The sequence below is a fragment of the Giraffa tippelskirchi genome, chromosome 14 (assembly GCF_054371585.1).
Source record: "Giraffa tippelskirchi isolate mGirTip1 chromosome 14, T2T-mGirTip1v1.2.pri, whole genome shotgun sequence".
In the NCBI taxonomy this organism is placed as follows: Eukaryota; Metazoa; Chordata; class Mammalia; order Artiodactyla; family Giraffidae; genus Giraffa; species Giraffa tippelskirchi.
The window spans coordinates 68,910,454-68,938,348 of record NC_137288.1 but is presented as its reverse complement, the minus strand read 5'-3'; the positions used below and the strand labels follow the sequence as shown (position 1 = coordinate 68,938,348).

The window sequence follows — 27,895 nt, the reverse complement described above, 5'->3', positions numbered from 1 at the left end:
AGGACAAGGGGAAAGAAGGCATGGTTAAAAATTCTTTTTTTTGGTCATGCCATGCGGCTTGTGGGATCTCAGGTCCCGGACGAGGGACTGAACCCAGGCCACGACGGTCAAAGCGCCAAATCCGAACCACTGCACCACCAGGGAACTGCCTGGAAACAGACGTGTTTTAAATGCTGCGATTCCCTCTGCTCTGCCGTTTCCTTGGAGACAGTGAGCGTCTGGGCCAGCAGGGGGCGCAGGAGACTGCCGCGGAAGCGGGGGAGCGGCTGCTCTCGTCCGCGTCCTTTCAAGGCCGCTCGCGGCTGGCGTCCGAGGGTGGGCTCCCCCGTGAGCCGCCATCCTGTGCTGGTTCCTAGGGCTGTCATAACCCGTTTTCACTAGCTTGGCGACATGGAACAACAGAAGTTTATTGTCTCCCAGTTCTGGAGGCCAGAAATGCAAACAGTATCCACGGGCGGAAAGCCAGGTCTTGGCAGGGCCATCCTCCCGCGGACGAGTCTGGAGGACACGCCTTCCCCGCCTCTCCAGCCGGCAGGGGCTCACCCTCAGCTCGCGGCTGCACCGGCGGCGTCCCCCCCACCTTCGCGCGGCCTCCACTGCGCCTTGGCTTCTTTAAGGTCCCTCACACAGACGCCCGCCACTGGGGCAGGGACCGCCCCGAGTCAGGACGATCTCCGGTCCGGATCCTGAACTTTTTTTTTTTGCCTATTTTATTAACACCTTTTTTGGCTGCACCACGCGGCTTGCGGGATCTTAGTTCCCCGAGCAAGGATTGAGCCCACATCCTCAGCAGTGATAGCAGAGAGTCCTGATCACCAGACCACCAGGGAATTCCCTCCAGATGCTTAACTTAAGTTACATCTGCTAAGACCCTGTTTCCAAATAAGGTCACAGTCACAGGTTCTGGTGGGCGCTAGTCAACCCACTACACCTTTCTTTTCTCTCTAGTTTAATAACCTGGTGGGTGACCCACATTTTCACTGTATGCCTGCCCAAACTTTTATTGGGTGATTTTAATGCTTACTAGTATCCCTGAGTATTCACTGGAAAGACGGATGCTGAAGCTCCAATACTTTGGCCACCTGATGTGAAGAACTGACTCATTCGAAAAGACTCTGATGCTGGGAAAGACTGAAGGTGGGAGGAGAAGGCGATGATAGGGTATGAGATGGTTGGATGGCATCACCAACTCAATGGACGTGAGTTTGAGTAAGCTCCTGGAGTTGGTGATGGACAGGGAGGCCTGGCGTGCTGTGTTCCATGGGGTCGCCAACAGTTGGACACGACTGAGCAACAAGAACAAGTAGCCCTGTGGCAGATGGTACTTAGGAGAAAACTGAGGCTTAAGAGATGAGAGGGCTCCAAAGCTGGGCTTTCAACCCAGGGAAGCTATCCTCTTGAGCCTAAGCCTTTTAATTTCATGCTGCCTCTTCTTGGTGGGATCACGTCTCTACCAGGAAGGCTCCTGTGGTTAGAAGGATCAGAGTGGCTAAGGAAATCTGCAGTTTTGTGGAGAAAAGTGGGATTGTAGCTTCTCAGCTTAAGCCCTATAATCCCGGAGCAAGACTCGTCACCGGCATCCGTTACAGAGAGGGACACAGAATGCGCAACGTGGGGATCAGTAAACCTCTGTCCTCACGCAGAACCGCCTGCCCCTAACCAGGTGCCTGGCGTGCTGGACTTCAGGCCCACGGGCGCCGGCGTGGACACTGCGTCAGGGCGGGAGGCAGCCTGTCGGCTGGGCAGCCACTGGCAGCATGCCTGGGGTCACCAGCCCGCGCAGGGGTGGCAGCAGGTGCCCGAGCAGCTCAGTCCATGCCCAGGTGCCACGGGCAGAGGCTGAGGGTGGGGGCTTCAAGGAGGCACCTTTCTGCTCCTCCCACAATGAGCGGCAGCTGCTTGGTGCGCCCCAGCCCTGCGCTGAGGAAGCTGGCCGAGACCAGGGAGGGCTGGAGCGATGGGGGCCTGAGGGCTTCTCCCCTAGCTCCCAGCCGGTCACCCCCAAGGGCAGCAGCGGCCCGAGGCGGCCCTGCACACAGACGCCGGGCGCGTGGCAGACTCGTCCAGGGTCAGCCAGGCCTGCCGGCACCTGTGCCTCAGGCACAGGGCCTCTCTAAAGTCCTCCCCTCGGGGCTGATTTAGGAATTGGGGACCCTGGAGACCCCCGGTCTCCCCACTAAGCGCCCTGTGCATCTGAGGCTGGGCTCGGCGTCAACCTCGGGCATGCTTGCGTCCTCTGGACCAGATGTGCAACCTGGGGGCCTGGGGCCTGCAAAGGCCCTTCCGTCCCCTCACTGCCCCGCTGTCCTCCCTGGGGCTGCGGCTTCTGGGATGAGGTCTCGGGAGCCCGGCCCCAGGCTCACTGGGGCCCTGAGACCTGAGGCGCATGGTCAGAGAGCTACCTCCCAAGCAGCGCCGGTGACCCTCATCACATCTCTTTGAAGGGCCGTTTCGGAAGCCGGCTGCCCCTGTGGCCCAGCCGGGAACAGGCCTCTGTCCCCGCAGCGGTCATCAGCAGGAGGCTGGGCACGCTGCTCCACTGAGCAGGACACTGTGAACGTCGTCCTTCTCCTTCCTTACTGCACTCTTTGGTGACGTTCGTCTCAGCCCACGGGCAAATCAGCGCTGACGTCTCACCACCATTACAGCTGCTGCAGCCCCGGCGTGGGCCCTCGTCACCCACGCTGGTGACATCTGCCAGCAAGGGTCCAGGGCATAACACTGAGGGGAAAGCTTGTCCTGAGGGTCACTTTAAGACACGGACACTTCAGGGGTCAGGCCTGAGATGTGTGGAGTTAGCAGACAGCAGCTAGGATGGCTCTCAGACCAGCAAGGCGAGCCTCAGGCCGACTGGGGTTCCGACTGCTAAAGAAGACCCTCCATCAGAAAGGATGCTGGCAGCATACGCGGCTGTTGACGGGACTCTGGCCTTGAAGCGTCCAGCTCACCGGCAACGCTGGTTAACGAGGTAGGTGTCTGAGTCAGTTCAGCCTGGATCCTGGATTCATCAGCGTCTCCCTTGGTTCCTAACACGCTTACCATCTCTTCACCCGTCCCCACAGGCGTGCTTCCAGGGAGGGCTCACCTGGCCTTCCCCAACAAGAACGCTTCATCTTCCCGGTGGAAATGCCACTGCGTGCCCCGAAACCAGGTTATTTCCCGGGACCACAACATGGTCAGGTGACCCCAAAGTGTAAAATCCAGTTTTAATTCATTGTTAATTGGCTATACCCCAATACAAGATAAAAAGTTAAAAAAAGTAATATATTAATGGTAACTTTTCTCTTTATGAACAGGATCCTCACTCACGATTCTGTGTGAATTTGCCACTTTAGTTATTTATAATTTGTTGATAATCCCCAGATCAATCCTTGCAGCCCTTCTATGACCACTCGCAGGCGTGTGCAGGCTGGTGAAGGGCTGCTTCCCCGACGTGCATGTTCTCAGCTGAGGGGCGGGGCAGTGGTCTGCCTTCTTGTTTTAGCTCTCCTGCAGACACCAGAGGGTGGGGCCTCAGCCAGCTCACGTAATACTTCTGAACCTCGGTTTTTTTTTTAATACAGCAAAACAGATCTACCAGGGTAAATTGTTTTCAGGAGTTAAGGTTATATATAGTCTATCTGAGATACGTGTATGTGCAAAACACACACACATGCCCCCTAGGAGCAATGGCTCTGTATTCGCTAATTTAGCATTCACAGCGACACTGTAGAATATTACTACGGTGAATAACAAGATAATTTATACATGACCTGTTAACCAGTCTTGCGTTCCTGGGGTGAATCTCACCCGCTCGTGGTGTGTGACCCTTTTTATATGTTGCTAGACTTAGTCTGCCAGTCTTCTGATGATTCTTGGTGTCTACAGTCATCACAGCTACTGCTCTCCAGCTTCCTTGAGATGTCTTTGGTTTTGTATTATGGGATGCTTTTGAACTGTTATGCTGGAGAAGACTCTTCAGAGTCACTTGGACTGCAAGGAGATCAAACCAGTCAATCCTAAAGGAAATCAACTTTGAACATTCTTTGGAAGGACTAATGCGGATGCTGAAGTTCCGATATGCTGGCCCCCTGATGCAGAGAGCTGACTCACTGGAAAGGATCCTGATGATGGGAGAGATTGAAGGCAGGATGAGAAGGGGATGACAGAGGCAAAGACTGCTGGATGGCATCGCTGACTCAATGGACATGAGTTTGAGCAAACTCCAGGAGACGGTGAAGGATAGGGGAGCCCAGCGTGCTGCTGTCCGTGGGGTCGCATAGAGTGTTCTCTCCTCTTCTAGTTTTGGAAGAAGCTTACAGAGGATTGGTGCTCCTTCTTTAAATGTTTGCAGAATAGAGCAGTGAAGACATCTAGGCCTGCGATTTTCTTTGGCGATGTGTTAAAATTTACTAATTAAACCTTTTCTTTTTACTGCCAGCTGCTTTTTAAACCTGCTTTTTGTAGAACCAAAGGTGATTATCTCCTAAGGCCAGTAAAATTCAATGAGAAAATACATGTTATCAAGGAAGTCAGGTCCAGGGTTTGTTAAGATTCAGGTAAACAGCTACCAAGATTATCCAGTAGCAAAATTATCCTGCTGTCTAAAGCTTTACCATAGACAAACATTTTATTACTTCTCATATGCTTTCATGACCTTACAAATGAAGAAATAAGACATTTCAGCCCATTCTACAAAGATTTATACACAAACTTAACTAGTATTTGTAGCAAAGTCCTATAATCACAAACTAACGTTTTCGCTTATACACAGACATTCTTATTTACATGTCTTTAAGTCTATCTACAGAGAGCATACCCGCCTCAGAACCTGGAAGGAGGGCGACGTGCAGCGGGATAAACCCTGCGGTAGAGACCTGGGGGTCTCAGCTCTAACTTAACACGACGCCTAGGTCTGCTTCTCCCACTGACACAAATCAGGTGAAGCCCGATGGCCACCAAGGTTCTTTCCCTGGTTCTAGAGATACAATGACTTACTCTATCTACAGTAATGCCATTCCCACTGTTCTTACTTCAGAGTGGTCAAGATGAAAACACTGTTATGTACACAAACATACACACGTCCATACTTCATACTTACACAATACATCAACCCATCCACACAATCTTAAGAGGAGGTCTGTAGGTAAATAATTCCAACATCTCAAAGTCCTGAGTTTGCCATGAAATGCCTGTTAACTAATTTTCTCTTGTTACATGTATATCTATTTTCTTTGCCCCTAATATCTCACTTTATGTAAGTACTGCTGGATGAGACATCTATTAATTATAAGAACTTTCAAGAACAAAGAAGTCACTTTTCAGAAATTCTAAGCCCGTCAGAGAAAGTGAATGGTATTTCATCAGTCGTCTCTACCGGCACATTGCTTCTGCCAAACTGACATGCGTAATGGTGGGTGTGATGACTTGAAATGAAGGCATCTGCAGTCCGGCTGCAGCGACAGCCATCTGATGGCATCATGTTGCTCGCGTTACTGAGATGTGAATGGTAAGCACCGGAGAATGAGTCTTGCGGTGGGCGGTAGCGGGCCGCCCCCACGGAGCTGGTGGCAGAGCTGTGGTAGGGGCCGTTACACATGACGCACGTCTGGAAGCGCGTCTTCCTCCCTGAGCCCCGGTGAATGTCGAGTTTAGCAATGAGAGGTTTCCCCACATTCACCTCCTGCTTTTCCTCTACGGCGTCTTCCAGTCCTGAGTACTGATATGACAGACAGACTGTGAAGACCAGGTGCTCCTGGGAAGGAGGAGAGACGAGGTTTGTCATTCTCATCAGCCAGGAGCGTGTATCCGTCTTAGAATACCATCCACACACACACATCCAGACAAAACCAAACAACGGCCAAAAAAGCTAGTCTCACTCTCGCTTCCCAGGTGCCAGACCCTCAAGGTAGCCTTTGCATTTCCCTTATACTAAGAAAGGCTAGCTAGAACTAGCTTCCTTTTTTCCTCATTCCATATATTGAATTAGTATAGACAGACTCACAGAGACCTTGTGTTACATTCCTGATGAACAGCGAAGAGGTATTTTTTCAAGCAGCGGGGCTTGGAAAACTGTCTTTCCCTGTTACTGGAGACGGGGAGTGATCTTTTAATGAAACAATAATTGGCTTTATGGGACTTCCTGGTGGTGCGGTGGATGGGAGTCTGCAGGCCCGTGCAGGGGATGCTGGTTTAGTCCCTGGGCAGAAGATCCCATCTGCTGAGGAGCCAATAAGCCTGTGCCCGCAATTACTGAGCCCACGCTCTAGAGCCTGTGGGCTGCAACCACCAAGCCGGCAGACAGCAGTTACTGAAGCTGTGAGCTGCACCTGCTGAAGCCCGTGCGCCTAGAGCCTGTGCTCCGCCACAAGAGACGCCACCTCAGTGAGAAGCCCGAGCAACGCAACCAGGAGCAGCCCTGCTGCCCGCAATTAGAGGAAAGCCCAAGTACAGCTACAAAGACCCAGCACAGCCGAAAAAAAAAAAAAAAAAAAAATCGGCTTCACATCGAGGTAAAAGATTTAGCTGTTTTTAAAATGTTATGAAGTAATAACCCACAACCACAAGTGGAGACATATACCTGAATCAGAGAATGGACAGAAGCTCAAAGACACAGGAGAGTGCTGGCGGACTAGCTGTGAACAGGGTGTGGCAGGTTCATGACTGCCGTCCTTGTGTGACTGTCGGGAGTACTCACTTCACGCCCCGGGGTTTGGCTAAGGCCTCCCAGGGTCATGCAGCTATAAATAAAACTTGAGTCTGGCAAGAATATGGTTCCATTGCAAAGCTCAACCCTATAGACCATGAACCACATAGTTTCTCATGTGTAACGTCAACGAGAAATGAAAAAAGATCAAAATAAATTCCCATTCTAGTTTGTTACGTTTTGCAGAAAGTCATCGAGCTAGGAAATGCTTATTTGAAAATGCTAAGCTATTTGCAAGTAGACTATGCTCTTCGCTCTAACTTTTTAATAATACGGAGGGTAATGACATGCATCCTCACACCCAAAGCCTCGGGCATTATTCAGGACAGAATACAAAATGCAAAAAAGGTCACTGATGAGACCTGCTGTATAGCCTTTCTCTCTGCTTCACTTAATATGCAGTGAAGCAGCACATCTGCAGACCGATGCAAGGTTCACAGGCACAAATGCAGCTTCACTTTCATCAAGTTCTCCTCGTGCTTAGTCGCTCTCTGCGACCCTATGGACTGTGCAGTCCGCCAGACTCCCCTGTCCATGGGATTCTCCAGGCAAGAATACTGGAGTGGGTTGCCATGCCCTCCTCCAGGAGATCTTCCCAACCCAGGGACTGAACCCAGGTCTTCTGCATTGCAGGTGGATGCTTTACCGTCTGAGCCACCAGGGAAGCCCAGTTATAAATAGGAAAAGCAGTAACCTTTAATTTCTGCAGTGAGCTGAGTCTAGTGTACAGGCAGTGCTTGGGAAGCTCCTTTGATACTAAATAGCTGCCGGTCTCTTCGGGGGTCCCTTTATTTGCATCTTTGGGATCAATATCTAGATCCTGTGAAAACCAGAAAATATTATTAATGCAATCAATGAAAGTCACAACATCACCTGTGACCATGAAACATCTTAACAGGTACTGCTCTCTGATGAACTGTGATCTGAGTAGGTAAAACCCTACCCAGAGCTAAAGAAACAATGGAGATAACATTCTAGAATTATAATAATAATAAACGGAATTCTAAATTCCTCACCGATACACTGAAGAAGTAGGCCCTGGAAGGGTAGTTACTTTCAGACTGTTTCTGCAAACACTTTGAGGAAGCGTCCTCCAGTTCCCTTTAAGTCTGGGCCCCACTAGCGTTTGGCTTCTGGACTCCCTCCTTCGTCAGCACTTTGGGGAAGGTGCAGGTGGATTTACGTGACTCGTATATTTAACGGGAATAAATGGACGCGCCAAAGGCAGCTTCCCCTCTTCCCCCTTTTCTTCTTTTACAGCCAACTGCCGCCAAGAGCAAGAGATCTGCGCTGTGACCCGAGAGCAGCCTTCAGGCTCGGCCAGTCCAGCGTCCGGAGCCCCATCCCGGTCCAGGGCTGCCAAGAGCCCGGGACGGCTCCGTCTCATTCTGGGGTCAGTGCAGGCCGCAGGCTCTCACACTGAGCACTGCCCCCCGTGAAGCTGCGATCAGAAGCCAGGGAGATGCTCTGGGTTGTGCCCCCTCCTCTGTGCTTATGCCTCGATTTCCTGCGACGGTGCAGGAAAGAGGGACTTTGTCTGGTGGCTCCTTTAGGCCAAAACAAAATGAACACCATATCCAAGTGTGTGGAAAGAGCTAGGTTTCTATTCCGATACACTCCTACGGTTTGACAAATACGACACCCACTGTTGTAGTAACTATTTTGGGGAAAGTTTTTAAGAAGAGATTAATTCTGGACCTATGTGTAGCACGTTTTATTCCTTCATATGTGAAATACTATTTAGGGTAAGAGAAATTAAAGCCTTATTTCCTGAGTGAACTTAAGACATTCCTAAATTGAACATATTTAAGGTATTTTGGCGATTAGTTTTTAAATATTATGAGTATTATTACTTAAATACAAATATTTTTAGATACATAATATATGTATACATACTTCCTTTATATTTAATCATAAACTTTGAAGTTTTCAAAAATTTAGTCTTTAGTGAGGCTATACCATTATAGTTTAAATAAAAGAAAAAAGTAGAGACTTACAAGTGGAAAGTCAGTAACATAGGCATCGCACATTAATATATCGGGTGGTTTGTGAACTATACTTGTATAGATTATCATGACGTTGGAAAACTCGGCTGCAAATCCTAATTGAATCTGAACACCACACTGAAATTTAAGACACATACTTTCTGGAAGCTCTGAAAAAGAACAATAAAAACTTATATAAATAATTACTTAAAGAATTTTTGGTGAGTTTTCTGATGATAAGCAGTAAACAAATATTCTTTATGAGGCAAAATACTATTAGAGCTATTTCTGTTGCTTAAAAACATTCCAGGGAATTCCCTGGAGGCCCAGTGGTTCGGACGCTGGGCTTTCACTGCCAAGCGCCTGGGTTCAATCCCTGGTTAGGGAACTAAGATCCCACTCACCAGGCTAAAACATATTCACAGCAGTTTGGAGGAAAGCTGTGAATTCAGAGGGAAAGACAACTTCATGGTTTTACATAAACATATAACAGAAAGCGAGCATAAAGGAGACTTTACGGTACCATGCGCCTTGGCCCACTGGAGGTTTCGCACCAGAGACTCTGCGGAATGTGCTGTTCCTTGGATTGGGTCAGTAAGGGCTCTCTTTTCAGATAAGCTACTTCGAATCTCTAGAGCCTGCTTGCCTTTGGTAAGGTGACATTTACCCATATCTAAAAGATAGGAAGTGAATACTATGTTTAAGACCACATTCTTTCATTTCGGCCAAGAACCCTGCTACAAATCAGGTTATATTCTCAACATCACCTATTCACTCCAGACACCTACCAAGCACCTGCTATGTGCCCGGCATGGGTCCCAGTGCTAAGGACATGGTGTGGAGCAAACACATAAAAATACTGGACCAGCTCACTTCTAGCGGCCCCTTTCTAGCTTTTATCTTCTATAATTCTATTGATCAGTCCCTAATATGCTAAGCCTTGAAATTCACAAAGAAGTGAAGTATATTTCTTTACTGTAAGAGCAGTCATGATAATTTTATGTGTACTCTGGAGAAATACGTTCAGTTAATAAACAAATGCTGCTGCTGCTAAGTCGCTTCAGTCGTGTCCGACTCTGTGCGACCCCATAGACGGCAGCCCACTGGGCTCCGCCGTCCCTGGGATTCTCCAGGCAAGAATACTGGAGTGGGTTGCCATTTCCTTCTCCAGTGCATGAAAGGGAAAAGTGAAAGTGAAGTCGCTCAGTCGTGTCCAACTGTTAGCGACCCCATGGACTGTAGCCTACCAGGCTCCTCCATCCATGGGATTCTCCTGGCAAGAGTACTGGAGTGGGGTGCCATTGCCTTCTCCGAATAAACAAATGACTACACAGCTAAGAGAAAGTTAAAATATCATGCTGTCTTTATTCAGATTTTTTTTTAGAAAAGAAATAACATGTTAAAACAAACAATGTTAAAATACCATTACTATCCCCCAACTCAAAGTAACCAAAGTACTGTGTATATTCTTACACATATTGTAATTTTTACTCATGTAGATATTGGTAAATAGTATGTGTCAATGTTTTAGGTTTTGAACTTACTAAAAATGTTATACATGTGCTTTTCTAATACACTATTTTCATGCAACATGATTTAAGACATGAATACTGACAAATCTCAATTTAAATTTATAAAACCATATTACATTCTTTTGCATGAATACATTACAATAAATTCATCCTATTTCTGTAAATATTGTTAATAAAAATAAATTAATAATATCTGGTCTTGGAAAGTAGTTTCTTAGCTAGGAAAACAGACAGAAAACTCTAAGATTTTATCCCTTTTACTCAGAAAGAGATTCCAAATGTTTGTCTTTCACAAATAACAGTAAGGTCTGAGAGAGAGAGGGAAGTTACAAAACAACTAAATTAAAATAAGGGCTTCCCTGGTGGTTCAGATGGTAAAGAATCTGCCTGGAATATGGGAGACCTGGGTTCAATCCCTGGGTTGGGAAGATCCCCTGGAGGAGGGCATGGCAACCCACTCTAGTATTCTTGCCTGGAGAATCTCCCTGGACAGAGGAGCCTGGCGGGCCCTAGTCCATGGGATCACAAAGAATCGGACACAACTGAGCGACTAAGCTCACAAATTAAAATATTCCTACCTTTTGCAGACATATATAAACTCAATTAAAACTATGTTAGAAGCAAATCAAGGGAATGATAAACAAGATTTAGAAGGACGCACTAGTAAAGTAATGCTCACTAGTAAAGTAATGCTCAAAATTCTCCAAGCCAGGCTTCAATAGTACGTGAACCGTGAACTTCCAGATGTTCAAGCTGGATTTAGAAAAGGCAGAGGAACCAGAGATCAAATTGCCAACATCCGTTGGATTATCGAAAAAGCAAGAGAGTTCCAGAAAAACATCTACTTCTGCTTTATTGACTATGCCAAAGACTTTGACTGTGTGGATCACCACAAACTGTGGAAAATTCTTAAAGAGACTGGGAATACCAGACCACCTGACCTGACTCTTGAGAAATCTGTATGCAGGTCAGGAAGCAACAGTTAGAACTGGACATGGAATAACAGACGGGCTCCAAATAGGAAAAGGAGTATGTTAAGGTTGTATATTGTCACCCTGCTTATTTAACTTATACAGAGTACATCATGAGAAACGCTGGGCTGGAAGAAGCACAAGCAAAATTGTTGGGAGAAATATCAATAACCTCATATATGCAGATGACACCACCCTTATGGCAGAAAGCGAAGAAGAACTAAAAAGCCTCTTGATGAAAGTGAAAGAGGAGCCTGAAAAAGTTGGCTTAAGACTCAACATTCAGAAAACTAAGATCATGGCATCTGGTCCCATCACTTCATGGCAAATAGATGGTGAAACAGTGGAAATAGTGACAGACCTTATTTTCTTGGGCTCCAAAATCACTGCTGATGGTGACTGCAGCCATGAAATTAACAGACGCTTACTCCTTGGAAGAAAAGTTATGACCAACCTAGACAGCATATTCAAAAGCAAAGACATTACTTTGCCAACAAAAGTCCGTCTAGTCAAGGCTATGGTTTTTCCAGTGGTCATGTATGGATGTGAGAGTTGGACGATAAAGAAAGCTGAGCACCGAAGAAATGATGCTTTTGAACTGTGGTGTTGGAGAAGACTCTTGAGAGTCCCTTGGCCTGCAAGGAGATCCAACCAGTCCATCCTAAAGGAAATCAGTCCTGAATATTCATTGGAAGGACAGATGCTGAAGCTGAAACTCCAATACTTTGGCCACCTGATGTGAAGAATTGACTCATTTGAAAAGACCCTGATGCTGGGAAAGATTGAAGGCAGGAGGAGAAGGGGACGACAGAGGATGAGATGGTTGGATGGCATCCCGACTCAATGGACATGGGTTTGAGTAAACTGCAGGAGTTAGTGATGGACAGGGAGGCCTGGCATGCTGCAGTCTATGGGGTCACAAAGAGTCAGACATGACTGAGCAACTGAACTGAACTGAACCCCACGAAAGGGGGGGCAAGGGAAGTGATAGAGGGAACATATAATCGGAGATTATGAGATTCATGCTGAACATCTAACTCACAATAAAAACTGTCAGAGGTATGTTCCAAGGGACTTATTAAAAAGTACATCACTAATTGAATAAATATTCTTTTCTAGCAGATCATGGAGTTTTATAGAGCAAGATGTCATTTGGGTACCTTAAATGCCATATTGCCAGAACTAGATAGGAAAGAATTTATCTTGCAATTTCAAGCAACTTAATAATGCTGTTTCAAGTACAAAAACCAAAGTCTGGGGTCACAGATTGATAGCAGGAACCTTATAACAGCAACCAATTTATTTCCTATTTTGTTTCACTGGCACACAACTGAAACTGGAAAGGTGGTTTTTCTCAACTGTTTGGCCTATGATCTTTGAAAACTTAAGAGTATTCAGAATAAATTATCCTGAAGAATTCAAAGTTCAATAATAAACTTTGTATTATAAATAATAATTTATAATGTATAATGTACAAATAAATGTATAATAAAATATAAATAAAAATACAATCCAGAAGTTCAAATATACTGGGATGCCATTTATTGAGAGAAAAACAGGTGGGTGAACTGGTGCTTTTTATTAAGTTTTAAGATAGGATAGATTAAAGTTAGAATAAAACATTTTAGAGTCTTGGGAGCATGTTCACAGATCTCACTTTGAAAATAACTGACACCCCAAAGGCTTTTTTTAGGCACTGGAACTTTGTCTTCAAATGAGAACTTTAAATAGAAGCCCACACAGTATGTAAAACAGGTAAAAACAGAACTTGTTTGGTTGAAGGAGGGTCAGAACCCTGGCTGTCTACACTAAAGGGGAAAGTAGTGAAGTCAAGTGATACAGCTAAGGGGTTAAACTGATAAAAACATGAAGATAAATGAATGTGACTAACGAGCGGGTCGTGAAACATTCAGATGCCATCTCTGGAACACCCATGAAGCTCCATTTTCTAGGGAGCCAGTTTGCAAAAGAACTGCCTTCTTTTTAATACGACTTATGGGCTTCCCTGGTGGCTCAGATGGTCAAGAGTCTGCCTGCAATGCGGAGACCTGGGCTCGATTCCTGGGTCAGGAACATCCCCTGGAGAAGTGAAAGGCAACCCACCCCAGTATTCTTTCCTGGAGAATTCCGTGGACAGAGGAGCCTGGAGGGCTACAGCCCATGCGGCGGCAAAGAGTCGGACACGACTGAGCAACTAATGGTGTTAAAAAAGAGACACGTCAATCTACTGCTGTAACAGGTGCTTATTCAGGGAGTGACATGAGCACAGCACGATGCCAGGCAGCAAAGGAAAGAACAGAAGGAATGGAAGAGCCATGGGGTGGCAGACCTCTAGGGTCCTGTCCTTAAAGCAGAATTTCAAACTCCCAAATTCGTCAAAGAGAAAAAAAAAAAAGAACCCAGCCTTTTCCCACAGGGAAAAGGGTCTCAAAATTTCTATAAGGTTTCACCTGTTTGACCCTGAAAGAAAATGCTCGCTGGACAACGTTTTTTCTCTTTTTTGCAAATAAGCAGACTGGGTGGCATCAGGCACTAAGTATTGAAACAAGTTAAGGAGTTTTGAGAATTAAACTTCATTTATTTCACAATCATGTCTGGGCTCAGCCTTGCAGGTCAAAGTAATGCTACACTAATGCGTACACTAAGCCAATAAGGAAAGAAGCAGTCTTATGAACATTATATAAACTATTTCATTGTTCCATGAAATAGATACTAATTCCAAACCCACATAATGACTGCAGGATTAAAATACGCAGAGAACCATAAGTAGCTTTCTCTTTAGTTTTATTTTACCTTCTGCAACTTCATCCAGTAACACAGTAATTTTCTTTTCTTCTAATAACCTATCCTTTAAAAACTTCATGAAGATTCCATTTGCCAACCCAGAATGCTGTATTTCAAAAGCTTCTGCTCCTTGACACCTGAAAAGAAAGACATTAAAAAAAAGCAAACACTTGCCCCATGAGGCTTCTATAAAAACTAATGAGTCTCATGTACTACCCTGCCTCTCACATGGCATCTTTATTAAAGAGTTAACTTTAAGCAAGAATTAAGTGCTTTGGGGCTTAGTAAGAAGATGCCAAGATCTAAAGTGCTGAGGTCAATTATTTAAAATTTTCTATTAAGAATATCAAGGCAAATTTATGCCTAGATGGCTATGGATATGTCTAGGCTTCTAATCTACAATCGAAAAGAGGTCACTGGGCTCCCCTGATGGCTCGGTGGTAAACAATTCACTTGCCTAGGCAGGAGACACGGGTTTGATCCCTGATCTGGGAAGATCCCACATTCTGCGGAGCAACTAAGCGTGGGCACCACAAGTCCTGAGCCTGTGCTCTCAAGCCCCGGAGCTGCAACTACTGAGCCCGTGCCCAGAGCCCGTGCTCTGCAACGAGAGAAGGCACCACCGAGAGGAGCCCACCCACCGCAACTAGAGAGGAGCCCCCACTTGCCAAAGGAGGGCAAAGCCTGTGTGGCATCGAAGACCCAGCATAGTGAAAAAAAAACCCACAGAAACCCTGCTGTATTTAAAAAAAAAGTCATCAAAGAATGACGGAATCCCCGACACCAAAGTCTCACGTGGCGTATCCAAAGACGATATTGGCGGTGACTCTCAGGGCGTCCAGGATTGGGATGGTATCGTCATAGTCATTTCTATTTAAAAGGCAGAAGAGGAAAAGGACAGATACAAATACAAAAAGTTAAAATGGCATTCTTAAAAGAGCACAAATGATAATACAGTGAAAATATGTATTATACTATTCTGTAACACATAAAGGAACTTTGAACCTATCACTTTCAATTACCTAGTTAGCTATGTATTTACCAAAAGTAATCCAGAACTCCCCAATGACTGAGACAGCAGAGAATCATCCCTTTTTTCTTGTTAGCTTTTGAAGCTGGAGTTACACCTGAACTCGGGCGATGGATTTTGATTGGTAAAAGCTGAGCAAGCAAAAAGCTGCTAAGGGCTCCCAATGTTTTGAGTTTTGATTCTGCTAATTCCTGGAGGAATAGCTGCAGGGATTGTAGAAGACATTCTAAAGGCAGTCTGAGAGGCTGTATCTTTTCCATATGAGTGAGTACCCATGTCCTTTTGTTCATCACTTCTATTCTAGAGCAGGCAGGAAAAACTTAAATACACATAGAGAAAATGTATTTTCTAGTTTTCTTCTTAATCAATCCCACTCTATAATCTAAAATTCATCAACTCTTAAGTGTTCAAAGGCTTCATGGGTTTGCCACTAGATTTAACTTGTCAAGGTTGATATTTAACTGACATCAACAAGCTTCCGTATCAAGACTGGACAGTCTACCTTTTCCTGCACATGTCCAGCAGGAACACATTGAGTCCAGTTTCTTTTTCTTGCATCAGTTTCAGTATATTCTGTACACATAGACAGTTTTCAGACCTATATGGATTTGGAGCATCCACAGGGACCATAAAGCTGTTCCCGAAGTTCTCATAACCATGTCCTGCGTAATATAACAGCCCTGAAAAGCAAGAAAGGAGAAACTGCAATCTGAGCAGGTAGCAGTCTTTAAAATAAAACCATGACTTACTTTCTTGACATTAATGCATATTTAAGAGAGATGCAACTATAAACACCTTCAAGTGTTAACTGAATTTGCACTGAAAATTGTTCTGGCAACAGTCTTCGTTGAAGGACCGAATTTTAAAACAACATCAGGATGCTATCCTGTGCAACTAGAGAAGCAAGTCAGAAAGAGAAATGCCAGATGATATCACTCGTATGTGGGATCTAAAACATGACACCAATGAACCTGTGAAACAGAAACGGGCGCAGAGACTAGACTGGTGATTGCCAAAGGGCTGGGGTGTGTGTGGGGGATTTGGACTGGGAGTTTGCGATTAACAAACTGGTATATACATGATGGAAAAACAAGGTCCTACTGTACAGCACAGAGAACTAAATTCAGTAACCTGTGATAAACCATAATGGAAAAGAATATGAAAAAGAAAGCATATATATATATATATACACACATATATATATAACTGAGTCACTCTGTACAGCAGTAATCAACACACTATAATTCAACCATACTTATGTAAGAAATTTTGAGAAAGATGCTCCTCTGAAGTGTATTTTAATTCATGAAAGCGACACATCTGTAACCAATGGTATAACATGGAATGCAATTTCACCTCAGGATGTTTAAAAACAAACAAGGCTGAGGACTCCTGTGACTCATCTGTGGTCTCTGAAACCAGGGCTTCTTCAGGCAGGGTGCTCTCACCTTTACCTGTGTGTTCCTGGCACCCAGCAGGGGTTTCGCTTCAGTCGTGTCCGACTCTGTGTGACCCCATAGACAGCAGCCCATCAGGCTCCCCCGTCCCTGGGATTCTCCAGGCAAGAACACTGGAGTGGGTTGCCATTTCCTTCTCCAATGCATGAAAGGGAAAAGGGAAAGTGAAGTCGCTCAGTCGTGTCCGACTCTGTGCGACCCCATAGACTGCAGCCTGCCAGGCCCCTCCGTCCATGGGATTTTCCAGGCAAGAGTACTGGAGTGGGTTGCCACCTCCTTCTCCAATGCATGAAAGTGATAAGTGAAAGTGAAGTCGCTTAGTCATGTCCGACTCTTCGAGACCCCATGGACTGTAGCCTACCAGGCTCTTCTGTCCATGGGATTTTCCAGGCAAGAGTACTGGAGTGGGTTGCCATTGCCTTCTCCGCAGCAGGGGTTTAGGGAGTGTTTAACCAATGAAGGAATAAACGCAGTTCAGAGGAACAGCCACTGCAATGCCAGGTATAAGAAATCCCACAGCGTTTCCTTACGATATTAGTAAGGTTAGAAAAGCATCCATGTAGCTTCTTCTAGGCAGAGAAGGGAACTCTCATTTCACGGATTGCTAGTTCTTTTTGTTATCAGGGATAAATGTCATTTACTTTCTGTGGTCTGAATTAAACTAAGATTTGTGTTAGTTTTAGTGTTCACAGATGAGTTATTATTTCTTTACTGAGAAATGGTACTATAAAAAACCACACCAAACAACTCTAAACACCTTCTTGAAAAGAAGTTTGTTTTTGTTCTTAAAAAAAAAATCAGTATGGGCTTTCTTATAAAAATATTTGAAATTCCTATTTGATAGGAATACTTGTGAACATATGCCCCTAAGCCTGCAATCTCTAGTGCCCACTGATTCTTCTCTGTCAATATTCTGAAGTGATGACTTCTTTATGTAGTATTCTATGGTAAACAGTAAAAAGGCATTTAGAAGGAGAACCAAAAAAAAAAGCTAATTCTTTATAGCTGCAGCCCCCAACTCCCAGCAAGAACGTGGTTTTCAGCAGCAAAGAAAACTTGCTTCCTTTGCTCCCACAGGGCAGGATCCAGGTTGTCGACTTTTCCTGAATTCCTATTTAAATAAGAAAAATGGTTCTTTCATATGTATCATTTTGGGTAAAAAAATGACAAATGGACGCACACGGTTTATTCATCGTGGGTGTCCATTGTCATGTAGGCGGCGAGGCTGATGGAAAAGAGATGAACGCAGAGCTCCCGGCCCCGAGGGTCCCGCAGCTCATTCAGGCCCACTCGTGTCACACACAGAAAAGCCGGCAAATAATTAAATGCCACATATCACAGGATCAGCGCAAAGCTGTACGAGATGCATAAAGTGCCGAGAGGAGCACCAGCGTGAGGCGAAGCAATGACGGACGGTCCTGAGAGGAAGGGAGCAGTCGGGAAAGGCAGGGAGCAAGGAAGGGGCGTTACAGGCAGCAGGCACAGAGACAAACAAGGCTTGGCCCTGGAATGACAGCTAACAGAAAGGAGACCAGCCTGGAAAGGAATTAAATCATCACTGTAAATAAAAGTGTTTCGAAAATCACGACACAGTGGGTTTAATTCGCGAAGCAATGAAAATCCATGTAAGTGAAAAGATAACCCACAGAATGGGAGAAAATGTCCACATAGATAGATAAGTATTTGTAAGGATAAATTATATATCTACAAGGACACTTTGTATCCAGAATATATGAAGAACTCTTCAACAATAAAATAGACAACTCAATTTTAAAATGTGCAAGGGACTTGAATAAACATTTCTCCAAAGAGAGCATACAAATGGCAAATAGGCCCATGAGGAGATGCTCAATACTATTAACCATTAGGGAAATGCAAAACAAAACAATGAGATACCACTTCACACTTATTAGGATGGCCGTAATCAAAAAGGCGTGAACCAAGGCTGACAAGGATGTAGCGAAAGTGGAAAGCTCGTTTGCTTCTGGAAGGAATATACAACAGCGCAGTCCCTCTGGAATCAGGTGGTTCCTCAGCAAAACTCAGCATTCTATGACCCAGAAATGCCACTCCAAGGTAAATATCCAGGAGAACTGAAAACACGTGTTCACACAGGAGTATGCATACGCAATGTTCACAGAGGCACTAGTTCTAATATCTAACTAGTGGAAAATGGTTAAATGTCCATTTGCTGATCAATGAATAAACAAAACGTTTTATATCCACACACAATGGATGATTAGTTATAAAAATAACGCTACAACACAGAGGAACCTTGGATGCACTGTGCCAGAAGCCAGACCCAGAAGGGTGCATAGGGAGTGATTCCATTCATAGGAGAGTCCTCAGGAGACAAATCCAGAGGCAGCAAGCGGTTTGCTGCTGTCGGGAGTTTGGGGTCAGGAGGACTGAGGAGGGACTACTAGTGGATACGGGGCTTCTCTGGGGGCTGATGAAAATATTCTGAGTTAGCTGACTGAACAGCTTTGTGCAGACACTGAAAACCACTGAACTGGAACCTGCTGTGCAGCTCAGGGCGCTCAGCTAGGGGCTCCGCGGTGACCTGGAGGGGTGGGTCCGCGGGGCCCGGAGGGAGGCCCAGCAGAGAGGGGGTCTGTGTACACAGAGCCGATCAGCACTGCACAGCAGAAACTAACACAATGTGGGAAATAAACTATAGTTCAATAAAAATGTTTATAGAATGAAAAAGACCTGTGTACTTTAAAAGTGTGTGATTTACACTGTCAAGTATTCAAAATCGGACTCCACTCCCTTTCCGTCTCCTTCCTGCTTCCAGAGCAAGATACACTTATTTGTAACCTCCATGGCCCCGCTCAAGTCATGCTCTCCTCTCCATCTACGCAAATCTTCGCCAAAGCTCAGGCTTATCTCAGGTTCAGACCCTGGGCAAGTTATCACCTGGTCTCCAGCTTCTGAACACACTTCAGCCCCACCCTGCTGGGAAATTCTACAGCAGCCTTGACACTTCAAAGCACACATGGGCTTTCATGGACACTTTACAGTTCTATGTAGACAGTTTCTTTGATAAAAGTAACTGTAATAAAGACATTAATTTTTTATATTTGCATGCCATTTTCATGATTTTCAAAGCACCTTCATAAACACAATCAGATTTTAACCTGTAACAATTTTTAAATGACCTACTTTATAGGTGAGAAAATCACATTTTAAAACATGAAATAATTTGCTTAAAATCATATAGCTGATAGGTATTTGTATTCTATACACAGCGTTTCTCTGGTCCTATTTTATTAGGGGGCTTATAATTTCCTCGGATGGTAAAGAATCTGCCTGCGGTGCAGGAGACCCAGGTTAGATACCTGGTTGGGAAGATCCCCTGGAGAAGGGAATGGCAGCCCACTCCAGTGTCCTTGCCTGGAGACTCCCACGGACGGAGGAGCCTGGAGGGCTCCCACTGTGTCATTTAACACATCTGGCTTAAGCAAGGCTTGACTTGGGAGAAAAAGCAACTTCAAGGGAGGGAGCGTTTAGCCTTCATCATGCAGGAAAAGCTAAGTGTGGTCCAGTGTTTCATTGCTATATGCCCAGCTCTGCCATCACTGAAATTAAGGCACTGACAACAAAATACCTTTTCTCCACCACAGAGCAATTCATGAAAAATGTAATAAGCATTTTGTATCAAAGTCTACACACAAATTATACTGCAGGAGGTTAAGCATTTTTATGTAAAATAACTAGACCAAATCACTGTTTTAAAAATTCCATCTCTAGTACTGTTTGTACATTTAAACCACTCTCATTATTCAAGGATAGAAGGACAAAACAGATCTCTTTTAAAATGTCAAAGAATTCACCACTACAATATTGTAAAGTAATTAGCCTCCAATTAAAATAAATAAATTAAAAAAATAAATAAAATGTCAAAGAATTCAATGGGGTTAGAAATAAAACCTTATAAAATAGATCTTTTAGGAATTTTATTTCTTGGGAATATGATTTCCAAGGATATAGTCTGTCAGAGATACTGATATTTTGTCTACAGAGAAAACAATTCCTTAAATGGAAGGCTTTCCCACTCGAGTTGCGCTGCCATGCACTTGGCATAAGGCTTTTATTAGAACATGAGTGTCGCCGCCGCCAGCGACTTTCAGAACTGTTACTATGTGCGCATGAGGCACTGCTGGAAGCAAGTGCTTTACTTCAATAATCTCATAGGCTTCTCACGACACGCACCTCATAATGAGGTAGGCAATGTCTTCATCTCCTTCTTACAGATGCAAAAGCTGAGACCCCGAGACGTGCGGCAGCTCAGCCTGTTCATGAGACTGCTAAGCGCTGCTCCCAGAGGCGAGGTGCCGGCTGGGTCAGCTGCCGTGCTAGTTACACTGTCTCCGTACCATCTTCTGCTGGCTTTCGAGTTAGCGTCACTCTCGGAAAATATAAAATGCGGGTGTACTGGTTTTTCCACGATTTCACCATACCATCTCTTTAAAAACCCTTTTTTTTCCCAATGAAATCTTAGGCTGAACCTTAATAAATAATAAGAGATAAAAGCTGGTTTCTCTATTGAGGCCTGAAGTGAAATGTTATCCAAATCCCCTACCTAATACTGAAGGAAAATCTGAATTCAGGAAACTATGACACCAACGGCTACAGGATTTTGAGGCTTTAGCATGCCAGACACGTGGGTGATTATTTTATCTTTCTTATCCTGTAACAACCACATGAGCTCAGTCTATCCATGGTATCCATCCTTTCTGGCTCAGAAAAGTGAAGTCACCTGGTCACAGACACACAGCGAGGAAGCAGAGAACCCAAAGCATGGAGCCCGGGGTTGGGGACTCTGGGGTCTGCCGCTTCACCCCCGAGCTACGCTGATGCGGGTGATCGCAGCACGAGGGGGGCTCTCGCCCTGTTCTAGCCAGGTTCCTGGAACCTTCTTTTCTGTCGAAGCACAGCTCAGCTGCAGCAAGTGATGAGTGCAGAGAAGCGTTAGGCGGGGTGGGCACCAAGCCAAGGACTTATGCTCCACCCTGGTTTATCTGCACAACTGAAATCCTTATCCTTATTCATCTTCAAGGAGAGGTAACAAATAGGTCAGTTATTCCTGTTCTTAGACTGTGTTTTTAATGCTTATATATGTTTAAGAATCAAATTACATATGTTCTGTCCTGCTAATTTTTATTCCCTTCACAAACCCAGGGCAATATAATACAGAAGGGGATAAACTCGAGTGCCCATGCTTTCCATGCTGACGCTGCTCTTCTGAAACTCCTGTGGCCTTTGGCTCTGCCTCCCCTGCCCCCTAAAGTACTCTTGGTCCCCGGGGCTGCCAGCTGGACGTGAGGGCACAGCCCAGGGAACATGCCTATGCCCTCTGGCCTCTGCCACACTTACATTGAAAGCAGATGTGTCTGGTGTTTGGGATATTCACAATACTTCAAAATATAACGCAGCCACCCTGTTAAGACATGAATCAGTAGTATTTAAACATTTTTCTATCTTTTTTTAAAAAAATATTTTGTTTATTTTTATTTGGCTGCACCGAATCTTTGTTGTGGCATGCGGGATCTAGGTCCCTGACTTGGGATCGAACCTGGGCCTCTTTACTCTATATTTCAAGTTGATGTCTTTATTTTGGGGCAAAGCTTCAGCGTAAGATAAACTTGATAGAACTTTAAATATTTCTGGTTCTCAAGTTTGCAGGGGCAATTAGAAGTTTTGATTGATTTATTTTTTTTTAAGTTTTGATTTGAAAAGCTGCTGCTGCTGCTGCTGCTAAGTCGCTTCAGTCGTGTCCGACTCTGTGCGACCCCACAGACGGCAGCCCACCAGGCTCCCCCGTCCCTGGGATTCTCCAGGCAGGAACACTGGAGTGGGTTGCCATTTCCTTCTCCAATGCATGAAAGTGAAAAGTGAAAGTGAAGTCGCTTAGTCGTGTCCGACTCTTTGCGACCCCATGGACTGCAGCCTACCAGGCTCCTCCGTCCATGGGATTTTCCAGGCAAGAGTACTGGAGTGGGGTGCCATTGCCTTCTCCGTTTGAAAAGCTAAAAAGGATTTAAAGTCAAGGTGGTAATGCTAATAAGAAATGAGAGTAAATAATCAAATTCATAATTCTTCATATAATTCCCTAACTCCTAAAATACTTCACCAATCTCAAAACCCAAATTGGTAAATATTTTTTTCCTTGCACTTCATTACTTATGGGAAAGTTTTAGAAGCCTTTTCCTGTTTAAGCCATCTATGTACTTAACAACTGAGATAAATTATGTAATATAAAATTAATCAACCAACCACATTAGAGACTAGGACTATAAACCAAGTACCACAGAGGCACATCTGTATTGTATATTCTATTGTTTTCATAAGAAAAATGGATTCACAGAGTCATTACTTTATATGCTCATAAATCAAGATTATATTATTAAAACATCAGAATAATGCTGAAGTCCCAAATCTGAGATATTTACTTTGCTGATTCACTTGCGTAGGAACTGTAATCCTTATTACTTAAGAAGAAACTCATTTCAAACTTACTAAGATTTTAAGATTTTCCCCCATCCTATATATAGTATTGTGCTAACTCTTGAAAGAAATTAGTTTTTTCTTCCATTAAGAATTCTACTTTGAGTATCTTTCTCTGTTGTTAGGTGTCTAATGATTTATGATGTCTATCTTCTTTGTGAATTGTAATTTTTAATTATCATTAAAAAATATTCATCTTTATTTAACTAAAAAAAACTCTACTTTGAGAACCTTTAGCAATTCTATCAAGTTTGCCTCATCATATTAGTCTAATTAGAAGTAAAAAGGCTAAATAAAGGAATTATTGAAGTAAAGTAACTGGAAAGAGACAGAAGCCAAATTGACTTGGTTTAGCAGCCGCATCCTGACAGCAGGTCTGGAAATGTCACTTTCCTGGCAGCTGTATATTATTACACAACATCGCAGGGAGCACAACTCAGAAATACGGCTCAGGGGGTGACAGCTGGCTGTCCCATACTTGTGGCTATGCCCATTAAAAGAAAATCACCAAAGAAATGGCTTATTACTGACAGCATACTCTCTCTTTAAAGAATCTTTACCATAAATGTAGTGTTCTTAATATAGTTAAATGAAAGAATGAGAAAAAACATTAAAAAAAAATTTACTGTTAGTATTTTTGTGCAGATCCATCTTTATTTTAACCTGGGCTTCCCTGGTAGCTCAGATGGTAATCAATCTGCCTGTAATGCTGGAGACCTGGGTTCGATCCCTGGGTCAGGAAGATCCTCTGGAGAAGGAAATAGCAACCCATTCCAGTATTCTTGACTGCAGAATTCCATGGACAGAGGAGCCTGGAGGGCTATAGTCTATTGGGTCGCAAAGAGTTGGACACAACTGAGCAATCAACACTTTCATCTTTAACTGTATCTTGGTAGAACTCTAGTTTACTGATTGTTTTCAAGTGTCTCACTCACCAATATTTCCTTGTTAAATTTTAGTTCCTACTAAAAGGCCAGAAAATACCATACAGTAGTTAGAAAACGGAAGCAACCATGTGGATGCACACTCGGGCGCAACTGTTTATACTCCAAACACACACACACATAGTAGTATTTACATAGACGAATATACAATTTGCTATCTGGTCACTGAACTTTACTGTAGCTCTTGTAGTCAATGAAACAAAATCAAGTAAGATAGGTTAAGAATTCTACTAAGAACAACATTGTTTTGAGACATGAAAGTAAAGAAATCAAGTTAATTAGTCATATGCAACTAAGGAATGAAGATCAAATCCATCTTTTATTACAGGAATAAAACTTTTCAACAGTCCATTTGCCATGCCTTTCTCTGTTTTTCAATTCTCAACCTAACTTGTACAACAAAAAGACAAGTGGATAATTACAAAAGCAAAGATGATAAGTATCTTACCATAGACTCCTTTGTCTAAAAGCAGTAAAAATTCATCCACGGCGTTACGCATCTCATATTCAGTAAGATCCAACAGTGAAACGACTTTGAAATCTAGCTGTCTTAACAAGTTGGTCAGTTCATATACATCCACCAAAGGAGCTTTAAGCTTGGGATGCTCCCAATAATTCATATTTCCTATCAAAAGAGCAACCTTGTCCTTTGCTGTTAAAAAAAAAAAAAGAGGAGGAGGGGGAGACATTTAAAGGAGGATATAAAAACTAAAAATAAAACTCAATAAAAAGAAGGCTTTACAAATAAGATTTCATTATTTCATTTCATTTGAGAGCTAAGCTATCACTTTATGTAGTAGATCAATGCACTCTACTGAGGAATACAAAAACTGGTGAGTCAAACAACTGAAATTAAACTTAATTGATGCTTTGGAAAATCAGGCAAAGGATATTAGCTGTACATGAAGCGTAACAGTAACTAATATTACAGTAATACTTTTACTGATTTATAACAGAAGGAAAGAATGCTCAGTATAGACTTTTAGAGCAAATTTAAATAAAGAATGTTTGGAATTGGGTTCCTATCAAATTAAGTTCAGTTTTGCTGATAACGGAAGAGGTCAGAAACAACAGAAATATCAAAACGAGGGACCGGAAGAATTCCCATCAGAGCAGGTAAGGGGAAATACCAAAGACAGAAAAGCAGGAGTTTAACAAATACTGCATTTTCTATTTTCTGTTGCTGTACTGTCTCCTCTTAGCTTTTTTTTTTAAAAAAACCACCCTCACCTTCTCCCTCAGAGTCCATAAGACTGTTCTATGCATCTGTGTCTCTTATTCTGTCTCGCGTATAGGGTTATCGTTACCATCTTTCAAATTCCATAGATATGCATTAGTATACTGTATTGGTGTTTTTCTTTCTGGCTTCTGAGGGAGAAGGTGAGGGTGGGACGTTCTGGGAGAATAGCACTGAAACATGTATATTATCATATGTGAAACAGAACACCATTCCATGTTCGGTGCATGAGACAAGGGCTCAGGGCCGGGGCAATGGGATGACCCAGAGGGATGGGATGGGGAGGGAGGTGGGTGGGGGGTCCAGGAAGGGGAACACATGTAAACTCATGGCTGATTCATGTCAATGTATGGCAAAAACTATTACAATATTGTAAAGTAATTAGCCCCCAACTAAAATAAATAAATTTATAACAAAAACAAAACAAAACAAAACAAACACAAAAAACCTCCCATTTGGGTGAGAGGTGGCTGCCTCAGGGCGGTGTGAAGAGTTTTTGTATGACTATCTTAGCAGTTCATTTTCTGACCTTGGTGAACTGAGGCTTTGCTAAAGACGTGGTCTCATACAAAGAGCTTTTCTGTCTTTAAAGATCAACGTGCTGCGTGCTCAGTCATGTCCGAATCTTGGCAACCCCATTGCCTGCAGCCGTGCCAAACTCCTCTGTCCATGGGATTCTCCAGGCAAGAATACTGGAGTGGGTTGCCATTTCCTCCTCTGGGTGATCTTCCTGATCCAGGGATCAAACCCACACCTCCTGCATCTCCTGCACTGGTAGGCGATTCTTTAACTACTGAACCACCTGGGAAGCCTAAAAAGATCCACCCCTGTGCCTTTAAAAGTATACTTTTAAAGTGGCTTTATTTGTTTGGTATACAGCTTGTCCAAAAGAGTTGTGGAAGGCTGAGCACAGTCTAATGCTTTAGAGGTCTTCAGAACTGCACTCTTACTAGTGGGGGTGGGGTTAAAAGTAAAGACTTGAGACTGTGCATGACACCAGAAACGTGAGGTTTCTCTCCAGGGCTGTCAGTGGGGTGTGTCCAGCACCCACTGGGGTCTAAATCTGTGATGGAAATACCAGGAAGCAGTGGAGAAGAACAGGAGGTTGTGGCAGCCCCAGCCAGCTGAAGAGCTGCCCAGGGCTTGGTGACCAACCTCCATCACAAAGTGCTAAGTGGATTACTTATAAATTAACATGAAACAGGCACAATCACACTGCTGACTCAATGTTACAATATGTGATCGGATTTCAGATATTTCAGGTCTTTAAGATGACTAATGTCACCAAAAATCTCTTTGGAATTTCTTCCTTTTCCACACTAAGGTCGAGGGTTAAACAAGGTCCGGAGAAAAATTAGCACCAACTCAAAGACAGTGATGCCCTGAAAGTGGCAAAATACCCCACTTTGTGAGAAGACTCAAATACTTTTTTTTTTTTGGCCTCACTGTGCAGTTTGCAGGTTCTTAGTTCCCCAACCAGGGATTGACCCTTGGGCCCTCAGCAGTGAAAGCGTGGAGTCCTAACCACTGGACTGCCAGGGAATTTCTTGTCATGGTCTCTTTATTCTATATTCACATTTTCAGAGATACCTTGCAAATTGCCTATTCTTATGAGTATATACATTAAAACAAAAATGAAACAACACTTAAGCCACATTTCTGATTCAATAAAAGTCACTTCAAGTCCTGTACAAATGATAATCTCTTCTCCTATCCCAAAGAAAAGGCCAGTTTTCAAGACTATTTTAATAAATAGGCAAACTCAGACATAAAGCCTCTACTATCTTTCATTTTAAACACACCCCCCCAAAAAAGTTGAGACTACTCAGGATGGATTTCAATTAGGAGGCAGTTTAAGATTTATTATCACTTGTATTTCCTTTTTTTTTTTTAAAGTTTCTTCTTAAATAAACTAGAAATGTACTGTTACGCTAATTTATCCACTATATACCAAGACGTTAGCTGGCTAATCCACAGAACTATTTCAGAGCATTGTTTTCTGAGCCCATTGACCCTATAAGAGTTCAGAGCCAATCTTAATATACTCATGAACTCAGACTTGGTTCAACCTGCTCCTCAGTGAGGGGAGGTGGAGACTGGGGTTCCGGGCTTTCATCATTACAGCCCCAATCAGGGGCTTCCCAGTGAGATTCTCGGAGTGAAGTGTCTGTGTTGCACAGAGGATTCCTTGGTGGGATATTATGACAATTTAGTATATATCCAACGCTAAGTTATACTGGCAGAAAAAAGTTGTAAGATACGTAACTGAAAAAAATCACTGGGGTCTTTAGAAGGGAGGAAACAGTAGTTAGACTAAGCATACAGGCTGCTTCGGCTAAGATCGATGGCTTCTGTCATCTGTATGGAAAGGACACTCGGTACAGTGCATAGATGCAAGGGTTCGGCCACCTGAGAACCATGGGGCTTAAAATCTATGTATCAACAATTGACCATAACTCGTCAAAAACTTTTCCCCAGTGGTAATGTGTGATCTTCATTCCCCGACCAGGGATCGAAACGGCACCTCCTGCATTGAAAGTGCAGAGTCTTACCCAATGGACCTCCAGGGAAGTCCCCCAGTGATAAGGTTTAACACTTAGTTCCTAAAATGTCTTGGAGCATTTTCTTCAGTTTGGTAATAAAGATGATGGGTAAGTAACTTACCTTGCCAACTCTACTTGCAAAACAGTTCCTAAACGATAGTTGAACTGGGGTGGATTTAGAACAGAGAAGTAGACTGCGGTGGCCGAAATGAGAGAT

The 27,895-nt window shown here is 43.8% G+C and overlaps 1 protein-coding gene and 1 long non-coding RNA gene across 3 annotated transcripts in view; one reads left to right on the top strand and one right to left on the bottom strand.

The window, feature by feature from the left end:
* Positions 1–209: 209 nt before the first annotated feature.
* LOC145534761 (uncharacterized) lies at positions 210–4,419 on the top strand. The gene is made up of 4 exons (XR_014074957.1): positions 210–315; positions 2,445–2,664; positions 2,702–2,968; positions 3,063–4,419. It is a non-coding gene; the product is annotated as an uncharacterized LOC145534761 (long non-coding RNA).
* A 171-nt stretch (positions 4,420–4,590) lies between these two features.
* Positions 4,591–27,895, bottom strand: part of MALT1 (MALT1 paracaspase) — a 63,739-nt gene continuing 40,434 nt past the window's right edge. For both annotated transcript variants that reach the window (XM_081562970.1, XM_081562972.1), the window contains 8 exons: positions 24,347–24,550; positions 15,490–15,667; positions 14,753–14,827; positions 13,967–14,094; positions 9,194–9,343; positions 8,683–8,840; positions 7,380–7,505; positions 4,591–5,734 (listed from right to left, as the gene is read on the bottom strand). In XM_081562970.1, the coding sequence (XP_081419096.1) occupies positions 5,294–5,734; positions 7,380–7,505; positions 8,683–8,840; positions 9,194–9,343; positions 13,967–14,094; positions 14,753–14,827; positions 15,490–15,667; positions 24,347–24,550 (1,460 nt within the window). In that variant the 3' untranslated portion in view covers positions 4,591–5,293. The remainder of the gene's footprint in view (positions 5,735–7,379; positions 7,506–8,682; positions 8,841–9,193; positions 9,344–13,966; positions 14,095–14,752; positions 14,828–15,489; positions 15,668–24,346; positions 24,551–27,895) is intronic.